The 13,919-nt window shown below is 43.2% G+C and overlaps 1 protein-coding gene across 2 annotated transcripts in view; it reads right to left on the bottom strand.

Annotated features, from left to right (window-relative positions):
* Positions 1-5,748, bottom strand: part of LUC7L2 (LUC7 like 2, pre-mRNA splicing factor) — a 331,681-nt gene extending 325,933 nt beyond the window's left edge. Inside the window, exon 1 of one of the 2 annotated variants that reach the window (XM_078640346.1) lies at positions 5,535-5,748. In XM_078640346.1, the coding sequence (XP_078496472.1) occupies positions 5,535-5,595 (61 nt within the window). In that variant the 5' untranslated portion in view covers positions 5,596-5,748. The remainder of the gene's footprint in view (positions 1-5,534) is intronic. The other variant, XM_078640339.1, reaches the window with a different exon arrangement.
* Positions 5,749-13,919: the final 8,171 nt, after the last annotated feature.

The raw sequence follows: 13,919 nt of genomic DNA, 5'->3' as shown, positions 1-13,919 counted from the left end.
ATTATTTTTAAATTGCGAATTCGCAATTTGGAAGGGGTAAAATAGCATGAAGTTGAACTTCATGCTAATTTACCTTAAACTTAAAATATGCACAAATTGCATTTTTGAAACTTTTAATTTACACACACACATGCCCTTGGGGCTTGTGTGTAAATTGCATTTAAAGTTACATTTCAGGGGTGCAGGGAGTGGTTCTTTGGAACCCCCCCTGCACCCTTGAAATTGCATTCACATTTTGCGAATCGCAATTTGAAATTCGCAAAATGTGAATGCCTTCCCATTCATTCCTATGGGCCTTTTGGCCCATTGGAATCAATGGGAAGGCGTTTCCTCAATTGCGATTCGCAAATTGTGAATCGCAATTAAGGAAAAATACCGAATCGCAAAAAAAATGCGCATTTTTAATGCATTGCCGTTTGCGATTTCTAAATTGCGATTCCTTAATTTTCGCAATTTAGAAATCGCAAACGGGAACAATGATGCCTCTACCCGTAAATGTCTCGAAGAAGAAGCATGTCCCAGAAAGTACAAATTATGTATGGTCATGGTCATAGCTTAGTCATGTTAAGTTAGTAAACTATGGAAACTAGGTCTCAAGGCCCATTAGTGAAAAATGTCTAAGTGTATCTTAAGTGAGAGGACATGCCAAATAACATAACTGCAGGGTATACCATTGAATACTATACATTTACTGCTCATGCAGACAGCTCCCTTCAACTTCACTGAGCACAATCCTGGAATAAGTCTTAGAGCGCTTTTTATAAATAAAGCCTGCCAGATTTTAGAACACACAATATTAAATGCCCTCTACTCTGGAGCATTTTTTATTTTGACAGAACAGAGGGATATACACAAGGCACAATGGTGGGGAAGATGTTAACCACACTCTAAGTTAATGGCGTGGTGAGAAAAATGGGTGGGAAGTACTGATTAAGGTGTATTTTTGTTATTCTACAGGTCTATCTAATTGAGCATTTCTTGATCACACGGAGTGGAAAAGAGACCTAGGGGTATGCTGGATACAAGAGGTACCCACACCATTCACCTAAAGTGGAATATACCGTGGAGAAAGAAAAAAAACATGAAGCAGAAAAGAATGATCAGTCTTGCAAGAAAGAATGGTAATCTCTCCACTATACACAGAGAGCATACACACAAGTAATGAAAAATGCACAAAAGAGCACATAAGTAATTGAACATGCATCAATGTTGAACCCAAAGAAAAACAAAGAATGCGCTGTCGAGACCGCAGATATACAGAGGAGGTGAAGAAAGAATCTTTATGGCAAGGGGAATTGTGTAATGAACTGTAGATGGTCAGCAAATTACATCTTGGCCTTAACCTTATAGATGAACTCTCCCTTTTGAAGGATGGGTTCTCTCCTATGATTATTTGTAAAATGATACAACTGAAAAAGACCTGCTCACATAACATCACTTATAATGAAGAGCAGTGATACTGTAATAAGTAATAATGTAAAAGATTACATTTGTTACAGTATTAGCTTTTTGATTACACATTTGTGGGTGATTTAGTCATATCTAACACCTATCTACATAATTAATGTTGTTGATGTTTGCATGAGAATTCAGACAGTGACAAATCTTAAGTATAGCCATCATTTTATTTAGGGATTTGCTGAATTAAAATACGCCAAAATGAGGGAGAACGGATGCTGCCCTTAACATCCCCCCTCTTCCAGAATAACAAAAATCTAGAGCAAGTTACCCCCCCCCCTGTCAGAAACACAACAAATAAATGCGGACTGTGGGGCAGTTCAGAAAAGGTCAATTCTTCCTCACCAGTAATGACTAAAACCACACTCACAGGGCCTCGCAAACCTATGCATAAATCTCTACTCTAACCGACAGACAACAATTTCTTAGGCACCTACCACAAGAAGCCAAAAAGCTGGTGTTTATTGTCCAAAACAACAAGAGGTCAAAAACAATATAAATGGCCTTTGTCTAAATCCTGAATTGCTAACTACACAGCCCCTTTCAATTATTTACCACAGGAAAAATGAAATGTTTATAGAGAACAAATTAAGTTCTACATATATGGCCAATATTCCACGAAACTTGAGTACTCTTCAACCAAACACCTTTTTAGGTCTCGCCAACGCAGTGCGCAAGCACTGCATAGGAGACTTTTAGCCATTGTGCAGCTCTTTTTTCAAGCACATACTCGTGCTTGTGGCAGCATACGCCTTGCGGGAGTGCGCAGCGGCGCGCCACAAACACGAGTATGTGCTTAGAAAAAGAGCAGACTACTCTCTCCAGCGCAGGCACACCACTCGTGGGTGCACCCCCCCCCCGCCTCTCTCTCCTGTTGAAGCGCAAGGCACGCGCGCTTGTTCTTCTACTTCTCGTTCCTATGCTTCCCTGGTAATGGTTTGAAGCATGAGAGCAGCTTTGTCAGAAGCATTTGTAGGGATAAAGTCTTAAATGCGAACGCCTTTCGAGGCCATTCTCTGGTTTATGGTGGCAACTAGGATGCATTGTGTAGTATATACTTTCATTTACATACCGGTCCGTGTTTCCCCTATTATCTTGCAAAGAAGCATTGCTCTTGCCCAGTTACTTGTCTATTGAGGTCATAAATTAAGACCCCCCCCAGCGCCCACCTACTTCCCGTTGCAGCCATCCATATCCTGAGAAATCACAAGCATTTTTGCGCACAGCCACCAGCTTGTTTCTCAAGCGCTGCAAAGAATATGCTTTTAATTTTTCACACTATGTCTATTGCCTCACGTAATTCTGTAGTTGAATTGCCCAAAGTTGTATGTTCTTGGTAGCAGCCAACATTTTTTTTTTCTTTGACAGGACATGATGATGAGGTCCCGCTTCTCTTCTCGCTCCTTTTGTGAACTTCAGCTGCTCCCTCCGCCCATTGACAACAATGACAATGTTTGGTGCCATTGACTATGCTCAATGCGAGCTGGAATTGGAAGTTGAAGCTTGAAACGTCATTCTTACTTTTCCCCTAGACCAGACTGGGCCAGTTTTGCACCCTCTTTTCATTGCTAAACTGAAACCACTCCCCCCACCTTCGCTGTAACCAATTTCGCAGCAGCCTCTGATTAAGCTAGCCATGATTTGCTGTAGAAAACAAGCATTGGCATAGCCAATAGGTCTTCCCTTTGGAACCTTATAAGTGTTTAGCCATGCAACACTTGATTTTGCACTAAGGATATTGTGCTGGATAACTATACACTTATAAGGTCCCAAAGGCAAGACCTATTGGCTATGCCAATGCTTGTTATTCACAAAGTCAAGCGAAAAAGTCTTGAGCGTGAAGAAAAAAAAAAAAAGACCATACAGCTCGATAGACGTCGCCTTCAAATTTCACTTACAAAAATTGTGTATTCTTGATAGCACCACAAAAGCATAAATGTCCATGCGGACAAAATGTATTAAACATGCAAAAAATAAAATGACTAAACTGCTCTTCAAAAATGTACAACAAACTTTGAGCACTAAGCTTAAAAATATAAATAAGGAGTATGTGCTATGTCAGACAAGCGAGGAACGTCGATTAGAACAACATCATTAGTCACTAGCTGTTGTGGATGAAGCAGGCCAATACTTGATTCACACTGGGACACAATAGTAACAAGTCACCTCTGTAAAAGAAATTTGTACTTGAGCCAACCTGTAATGTTCACTACGTACGGCTATCACAGTTGTCATGTTTCAACTGTACAATACTCGCCTGCCAACTCAGAGCATTGCTTCATAGAAGCATAAAGAAATAAAACAAAACAAATCGCCGTGAAGATATTTAGCCTGTCTTGGTAGTAATGTTTACTTTTCTAACAGCAGGTTATGGAAGAAGAGTTCAAATAAATGTCATTATTGCCATTAGAAAGGGATAAGCACCTCAAACTAAACCTGGCACTCCAGAAAATATTCCTTGATTTTTACCATTAAATGCCTTCTTGTAAAACGTTTCTCATGTTCGCTCTCAAATCCTACTCCCTGAAGCAAGTACTAATTAATATCCCTCCAATATTTACAAATACTACTAGCAAAAGAAAACATTTTATCCTTGAATGCTTTGCATTAAGACAGAGGCTACCAACACACAATAGAAGAAAACCCCAGGGGCACAGAACAGAATCAATTCTTCATCCCCATATTTCGTACACAAGTAAAACCGGAACTTCCATAAATAATTATTACGTTCCAAGGAGTTTGAACACCCTTAAAATTAGTCCTATCAAGACACCTCCTGCTCCTTGACAAAGGTAAATAATGTGGCTACTTGTTCAGGTACATTTTCCGATACTGATATTGTCTGAAACAACATATAACAAAAACAAGACAGCTTGAACTAGTATCAGAATACTTTTCCCGTTTACGTCCACATTATTCTATCCCCTGCACTGAGATGCAGCACGATTATATGATTAAATCATTAAAGGTGACTTGGGGTGGGTCCCCATTAGGAGGTAGGGCTTAAAGTATTCCTTTTGACACCAGCAAACATTCTGATGTTTCAAACATGAACAGTATAAGTACCCAAGGCATTAGGTGGTTTATTGGAGATCACAATGATTCCAACAGACACAGGGGTGCAAAAAAAAAACACACTAACAGGTCTTTAAGACCCATGTCGATGGGGAAGACAAGTGGTCATCAACCACAGCCAGGCAGATGTTAGACACCTAAGCCCATAGTTGAAAACATGTCATCTGTGAGAACACCATTGGAAGCCATGATGATGCCATGGACCTATGGCGACGTGAGAAACCCAGGTCAATGTCAGCATAAGATGCCGCAATAGCACCAACCACCACTACTATGTCACTGACCTTTGGAGATTTTAGAGACATGACACAAAAGGTCATGATGAGATCAACGACCTATGCTGACTTCAATATGATATCGCTTTATTTAAGCTACAAAAGGTGGCATAACCAAAGTCCTGATGTCATCTGCAAAGGATTTCGCGATTGCGCCAAAAGTAACCGTGATGCCATGGAGACCTCACACACAAATGATATCACCAAGGGAGGCAGTAACGTCAGAGAACTAAGACCACTTTATAAAAGCCATGGCGGTGCCAAATACTTAGGCTGAAGTCACCAAATACCAACGTGATGTAAAGAAAATAGAGAGCCAGGAGAGAACCAAGATAATTTCACTAAATTAAAAAGGGATTACAACAAATATCAATGGCAAATGAACTGCTTATGGAGATGTCTTCAAATGGCCCAATGGCGTAAAAGACGCATAATTACATAACCAGTGACGATATTGAGACGGGTCTACGATGACGTCAGCCCCTCTGGTTTGTGCGTCAGCCCCCAACTGATGACAAAGCTTTTTGCCCACAGCCGTCACAATGAACTCTCTGCTCCGCCGCTGGCGGCAGCCACCCATCAATGGGGCCAGCCTCTTCGTGGGGCGTGTGCCTGATAGGGGGAGGCCATGGAGGTCGCACTGTCAATCAATGACCTCCCACCCCCAGCTCGCTCCCCGCCCCCGGGAGTTCCACAAAACACAAAATGGCGGCTACTGCCCCTTACCATCCCGAGAGGTGCCCATCAGCTGGTCAAGCATAGCGCGCATCTGTGCCTGGGCCGACATGGCGGGAAGGTGGGGATTTTGTCAGCGGGCAGTAAAAAATTAAAACGGGGCGAAGGTCTCCGCCTGGAGCTCCCGCCACCGCAACCCGTCCGAAGAGAGCGCGAGTCTCTATCTGTTCTGCGCACGCTCAGTTCTTCAGGCTCCACACTGGCTGGCGCTCGACCAGTGACGACGCACAACTCTGTACGCAACTGCCAACACGATTGGAGGAGACGTCCTATCTTCGGCGGCAACACTCATTGGAGGACAGGACGGAGCGGACGTCACTTTTTCAATACGTATTTATGCCTGGTGTGCGCCTGGCTCCAGTTTGGTTAGTGAGAGGTGTTAACAAGCATTGCCATTTATTTATTTATTTATGCGATTTTATATAGCGCGAACTTTACCCGAGGGTGTCAGAGCGCTTTACATAGGACCCAGTTTCAAACATAAGGACTGACGGTACAAAAAGAATTTGCAAATGTTTGACTTACATAAGAACCATATCCAATAGTCTCGCCTTTGGGACCTTATAAGTGTTTAGCTTTGTGAGTGACGGAGCGAGCACCACAGTACAGGCTAGCTCAGTCAGGATGACTCCAGTCATTCTATGCCTTTCACTTGCAGCTGATGTCTTTGATAATAGTTTGTAGGCCAGTGTGTAGATTTAGATTGAAATTTATAATTGCAAGTAAGAAAAGCATCTCTGTGACAAAATCAGTAACCTAGAATACTGTTCTTCGATATCCATGATACACGTTCGTTATAGCAGGCATGTTAACCCTCTGTGCTAGTGGTGAGTCAAAAGTTGCACAAGACAACTGATCTCTCTGTAGCAGGAACATTATTAATCACCAATTTATCTTTCACTTACCAACAGATTCAGTGAGTGCTGGGTAAATCATTCCTGCTGCTCAGCCTGGTCGCTGTAGCTGGAGACTGTGGGGTGGGCCCAGCCAACAACTAATTTGAGGCACTAGTGTTAGCTTCTCTTCAAATAATCTTTATTTCGGTCATAGACCATAAAAGATACAAACCTACAATCGATATAAAACATTATGACAATATTCATCAACATTAAAAAAGAAATACTCAATTGGATATCATAAATGCTAAAAACGTAGTTAACAAGCATTACAATGCAATGGTCTCGGCATTATTAAAGGTAGAGCTATTGGCATTGCTCATGACATTTTTTTCATTTTTAAAAAAAAAACAAATAAATGGTATTGTCATTTACAATGGCAATAGGTGAGCATTAGAGACCAGGAGCTATACGGACTGGGGGAGTGCAGCTTTGGGCTTCATAGGATACAGATCGGCTATTTTCAGCCTCCCTTCCGCGAGTCGGCCGTGGGATAAGGAAGGGCTAGACATACACCCTCTACGCCGATCTGAGCAACCACATTGGAGATCAGGTCAATGTGCAAACCTCTTGGATGTTGCACTCTGAAGACCTTAGTAATATTTTGGACTATACACACATAGTCCTATCGCCTGAACTCTTAAGGAGTATCATTCAAGCCCATTTTCTCTGAAATCTTGATTCGGGACTCCATCAACTTGGAAGTCAGTAGTAATAAGAAGACCTCCATTGATCCTTATATAAAAATTTGCTCCCACGGTGCTCACTACAGCAGCTACTAGGATGACTTACCCTTACCACACGTCCGACCATACCATTGATGTTCTACCATAATTTCCTGCCCTGAAGGAGTCCCATGAGGAACGAAACGCGTCGGCTGTTCTTCTTTCAATTGGAATAATAAAAAGGATTTTTCAAAAAACTTGGACAACATTTCCAGTGTCTTTATAACAAGTTTATGCTTTTCTCACAAACTCAAAATATGGTGCACCTGTGCTTATAAATCAAAGGTGAGCATTAGAGAGTAGTAGAGATTATTTGCGGGCACAGAGCCACACACACACAGAAAGCCACCCACACACACAGAGTCACCCACACACACACACAGCCACCCACACACACACAGAGCCCTACCCACACACACAGAGCCCTACCCACACACACAGCCCTACCCACACACACAGAGCCCTACCCACACACACAGAGCCTTACCCACACACACAGAGCCCTACTCACACACACACCGCCCCACACACACAGAGAGAGCCACAACAATGCACCCACTGATTCCTCAGGGGCAGAACGCTAAAAGTTTCAAAGCAAATCCTTTTCGCCCACTGTGCCTCTCCAGACAAAGGCCCATCTGTACTGACATTGCATCAGTTAGGTAAAGCTTGGATATAATGCCACAGCGAGCAAGGAACTCGCTCTGGTGATATGTACCCATGACCACATGAGGAGCTACATCAAACTCTCAATAGGAGTGTGTTTTTCTGTAGTTTTCTGTATTTGGGTCCAGAAATTAGGTTGTATGGAATATAAATATCGAGTGTACATATTGAACTCAATACATTAGGTTTGTGTTTATGATGTGAGGCATGAGAAAGATCTATTGACCCAATTTGAAAATTATGATTTGTTACAGTCAGGCAATGCAGCGATACTGATTAGGACAGGCTTTCACAGCAAATGCATGGCAACACAATGCATTTCACGAAGACATGTTTTAGACAATCCCTAATGGAAACCACAATAACACTATGCACCCTATAACATTCATTCTTGAAGCATGACACTTGCATACCTTGCGTTACAACCCCCACAAAGGTAGCACCTTCACATTGTGCATTGTAGTTGGTCTGCCGACTCACACGGTCTCGCCGTGTGACGTGGTTTCATCATGACGCGGCACCATCACAGATGTGATGGAGACCCTGATGAAGAGGTGTGGCGCCGCGGCCAGGGCGACTGATGCTGGAATCTGGGGACCACGGTTCGATCCCCGGCTCCGGCGGCAGGTCAGCCCAGCACCATGTGACTCTGGGCAATAGCTCGCTTAATCTTCCCGACGGCCCCCAGTGCCTAGAGACCCTTACGGGTGATTGTGCGCTTTACAAATGTGGACTTTACTTTACTTTACTTTACCCTTTCATAGAATAGGTTCTCAGCACAGGTGCAAGTGCTTTGCACAGTGGGACTCCATCTAAAACCTCCCTGGACCTGGGAGGTGGCTCCAGGTGCGTAACTATTGCTGTGTTCAGGCAGGGGCTGTTGTGACTGAGCAGGGTCTCCAAATTCCCACTCGCCATGTTCCCACCATCTTGTCAAGGCTGGCAGGTTTGTTGCCAGGAAGATAAGGGATGAATAGCTGCTCAAAGAGGCACTCATTAGGCCATCAGAGCAATATTGGACAGTTCAGCTGTCTCCCAGTCCTGCCTCATGTTGAGATTCTCTTATGTCCGTAGACTGCTGCAGATAGCCTCTCCGGCACACTCACAGGAGTTTCTGCACTTTATCGCGTTTAGGGTGTCATTATTGGCATTTTGTAATAGTGCAGCCTGCCATCATTTCTGCTTTAACACTTTGGATGCAGTTTATGAGACTGCAATATGGGCTAGTGACATCTGTGGGACCGCCTTGCATCCTCTGTCTAATGATGCCATTCAAGAGAGCCTCTCTGTCTCTGAATCATATTGTCAGTCAAATGGCTATCAGTGAACGAACGGAAGTGGCATGCACCTGTAAGTATTGATCCTGTAACCTATAAATAATGACACAGATAAGTGCCCTTTCCTTGATTTTTTGCTGAAAAAAATTCGTGGTCTGTTTGGATCATCAAGTCTTGAAAGCATGTGATACGGAGAAGCTCAATTTAGCCTTTGCATCCCCCCTCGGTCCCCCATTCTCCTACCACCCTCCCTCTTCCCAGCCCTGCATCCCCTCTCTGCCTAAGCTGGGTCCTCTAGAATATACGCACTGGACTTTGCTGCCTGAACAGGAACTTCTTGTACCTGTGTCAGACTGCTCCACACTACCCACGCTGTTAGATTTATCCTACATGTTTTCAAGTAAACAGTTATGTTGCTGTTTTTAATGCCAAATATTTCACCGGAATAGTTTTTTTCCCTGAACAAATGAGTGGTTCCAGTTTGCTAAGGTACGAGGCAATTTATAGAGGGATGCAAACAGCAGCGAGATGGAAGCGACCTATGACACAAGGAACCACTCACATGTAGGTCACTAACTCTGTAACATGTCTACATTTAACAGAAGATCCGCATGCTTAAAGCTGCGTAATCTCGCAGTATGCTGTGTTTGTGACACACTGTTATTCAGAGCCCTTTTTTGCATCATGTATAGCCGCTTAGCAGGAGCTCTGGGGGACGAATATAAAGCAGTAAGTGAAATTCACTGATGAACCTCAGCTTACGAAGCAACTTTATAAAGTGAAAACGGAGCTTAACCCGAGAAAAACTGCTCATCTATATGCACTGAATTTTTATATCTCTTCTTGTAGTAGTAACTACAACAATTAACGTTTCTCGATGAATGTTTTAAATGTCACTTTAAAGCTATATTTGTTTAGATCACACATCAGATTTTGCCTCCCCCCCTCAAAAAACTCAGGGGCATACCTGAACCCAAACACCGCCAGCACAGCCTCTTCTCCGTTCCCCGCTACTTAATCTCCCTCTGCATACCTCGCTGTTCTGGTGTTTGAATGTTTCCAAGAAAAGCAACTCCACAGCTGCCTCCGCCGCCATGTTCTTCTGTTTTAGAACTCAGGTTGTCAATACCGGGTCATATGATAGTACATCCGGAGCACCCAGGTCTGTAGATTCTTGGGAAAGGGAAAGAGTTAGACATAGAAAAAGAACTGCCAATAAGATTTCTGCTTATCGGAAATAGTGGCCATCTTGAAGAATCAACGCTTTGGCCAATCACTGAAGAATCCGCTGAATATCTTAATTTAAATCACTATTTCATACGACTTTCAATTTAATAATGACTTTTTTGAAATTACAGTAATTTAATTAAGCAGCAATGCACGTCAAACTATTTATAATTTAGTATTCTGTATTCTGATATAGCTACCTCGATCGTAAAAAAATACTTTAAGCGAAATTTACAAATTATGTTCGAGAAATGAAAATTATTTCTTGCCGCTCGCATCAACTCAACCTTAGTTTAAACAAGCTCCGAAATTTTCGGAATGGGGGCGTGTTTTTGGGTGAGTGACGGATGACGTCACAGATAGAAAGAACCTCAAAAACACGCCGCCGAATCCGAAAAAGGCGGGGCGTAAAGAGAGTGACGCCCCTCTCCTCCAATGGCTGGCCAGCATTTACGAGGCCAGCCAATGGAGAAGAGGGGCGGGTTCAAGCCCCCTATACTAAGAAACATAAAATCTTCGGAGCTCCGCCCACTGCTTACAGCAGTGTGACGGAGTCCTCGACCTAAAAACAAAGTACAAAAGTTAAAAGGGTTAAAAAGAGGTACAACAAGGACAGATGCTGAGCAAGCAAGACACATGTATCGCACCTTAAGATGGGCTAGGGGTAACAGTTTCACCGGGAGATATTATTAATAAATGACCAGCGCCTGCGCCACATGGCGAGCAAGAAACGGGAGTCTGAAAATACAACAGGCGGAGAAGTGTCACATTTCAGGATTCTAAATGTCTGATGATAATGTTTGAACCCCAACTTTCTACACAGTTGGACGAGCCAACGCTGCCTAATAAGCTTGTAACATGGGCAGAAGAAGAAGACATGGGGCTCGGTCTCCTCCTGTACACCACACGCTGGACATTCTAGGAGCTTAGATTGGGACCATTTATGAGAGAAAACCCTAAGTGGTAGTGTACCATGTCTGAATTGTACATAGAGTTTCCTCTCTACACTGGGTTAAAGCATGTCCAAAAAGGGCTCCAATTTATACTCCTCTTTGATACTGAGAAACTCTATGGTTAAAGAACCCAGCGTAGAGTTACTAAGAATATCCTCCATCGGATGGTTACGATGGAGTTTCACCAGGTCAGCACATGACATCTCTGCACAGGCAACTTCAGGATTTCTCCAGAGCTCTACATTACCCAGTCTCTTGCTCTCATTTTTTTATGTAAGCAAACCACTGGAGTTTTTCTATCCCAGGTAGACCCATAAGTTTTTTAACTTCAGATCTAAAGTGCTTCAATTCTGGGGTAACCCACAATCTGCGCCAATATGTTAGTGGACGTAAACCAATTTCTTCATCTATTGGTCTGATTCCTCAATCTATTCTCAAGGGAATAAGGGGAGTGCTGGCTGAGAGAGCCAATAAAGATCTTAAACAATTTTCTGCCTTGAGAATATATTCAGTTGAAGAGTGCCCCCACAATTGAGCCCCATAAATTTTAGCTCCCCTAGCTTGCGCTTTGTAGATTTCAAGAATGGAGGCAACTGGTTTAGAGGTGGATTCCCTGTGCAGTTTTAGAATACCCCGAGGTTTGCGCCAGCCTAAGTTTGGCCTTAGCAATCTGGGGGCCCCACTCCATATTATCTGTGAGGGTGATGCCCAAATATTCGAATACCGTTACGCTTTCCAGAGTGATGCCCTTTAAAGAAGGGTTGGGACGGGTGGTCTTAGGTGGATTACAGGCCATATACTTTGTCTTTTGTGTATTCATTTCCAGCCCCCTTTTCTTACAGAAACTGGCAAAGCTGTCTAGGGCACGCTGGATTCTTATCGGGGATTTCGACAATAAAAGGGTGTCATCAGCAAACATCAATGCCACTACCTGTTTGTTTCTTATTTTCGGGGCATCAATGTTTTTGACCCCCGTAAAGGTGGAAATTAAGGCATTAATGAAAATACAGAAAAGGGTGGGGCCCAGGACACACCCCTGTCTGGCTCCTCTATTAACGAAAAACCTAGGTGTCAAAACACCCCTTTTGCCACTCCTGACATGTGCGAAGTTATTTAAGTGCAGTCTTTTGATAATATCAAGGAGGTATGTAGGGATCCCCATATCCTCCAATACCACCCACAAGAGTTCCCAAGGTACCTGATCGGACGCCGTCTTAAGGTCCACAAAAATCAAGCAGAGGCTGCCACCCTCTACTTTGACCATTTTCCAATACAAGAGTTGTAATCTAAGAAGTTGGTCTACGGTGGATGTTTTTTCCCTAATTCCGGCTTTAGTGTTAGCGTTCTCCGACTGACGGAACACCGGCACTGAGACGACAGAGGTGGAAGACAGTGTTTCTTCCTTACAGTTTTTTGCTGCATCACTTAGCATTAATCAGACTGCACTAAGAATGTCTTTTCATGTAACACAATGTGGCACAACATGCTCCAGTGCAGTACACAGTACCGCCATACTTCACACAGTCACACTTGGTCACTGCCCGCAGCTGGGAGCCTCTCCTGCTGCCTTGCCACGACTTTGAGCTACAGTTCTTTTACTCACAGCTTTTGCCCACTGACTGCAGACAGTTGCTGATTGCGTGCTTCCTCTAAAAAGCAATTATGTAACACAAACACTCGGGTGCACTGCAGCGGCGCAAGCAATAGTAACTCATATCTGCCAAGGTTTCCGATTACCATGTGTCACATTTTCCTAATTTCAGTGTAAATATGTGTGATATTCCAATGGCTATGAGTAAAACATTTCATGTGAGCACAATCAAGCAATGAAGACGAGGGAAACCTAAAAAATATTAGCAATGACACCCATGCAAGAAATGAAGGGTCGACCAGCACCGTAGTAGTTCACCCCAGGACACTGAAAGGGGTTAGTGGGTCTGAACAATGCTGAAAACAAAGTAGTACAGTGAGCAGACACTGCAGTGTGGCAGTTCGGAATAAATGTCATAATGAACGTGCAGCACGCTAAGTAGTGTAAAAGTATATTTTTATTAGGCAGCATTATGAACTTTCAGATTATACCTCACTCCAAGATAGGCAGCAAGAGCAGCCGTTCCGTGGCCTGCCTACCGGACTTCTGGCCTGACTTTTTGATTGGTGTTGTTTCAGTTGCGAGTTAAAACAAGCATTTACAATGCAACGGTTTCGCCTTTGCCAAAGTTAGAGCTATTGGCATTGTAAATGACAATATTTTTATTTATGTGTTGGTTTTGAAAACAGATAAATAAATGGCATTGTCATTTACATTGCCAACAGCTTAATCTCTTGCAAATGTAAGACCTATTGTACCCTACTGGATTTCACTGAAGAAATTCAGAGTCTGGTCTGCAGGTGTCACGTGACAGATGCCCAATTGACAGCTGAGGGGGTTAAATCGTGCTGGGGTGGCACATTAAGGCAACGCTTGCTGAAAGCACTACACTACCCTACTGGAGTGTCAGTCTTTTTGGACATGGTTCACTCACTCATCTTGAAACAGGAAGCTCGCCACCAGTTCCACAAAAAATACCGTCATTAAATCTTTCCTTTTTAAGGGTTGGACATTTCAGTTGGCGTCTGCTCTCAGTCACAC

This window comes from Lissotriton helveticus, chromosome 1_1 (genome assembly GCF_964261635.1).
Source record: "Lissotriton helveticus chromosome 1_1, aLisHel1.1, whole genome shotgun sequence".
Classification (NCBI taxonomy): domain Eukaryota; kingdom Metazoa; phylum Chordata; class Amphibia; order Caudata; family Salamandridae; genus Lissotriton; species Lissotriton helveticus.
This window is presented reverse-complemented; position numbering and strand designations above follow the sequence as displayed.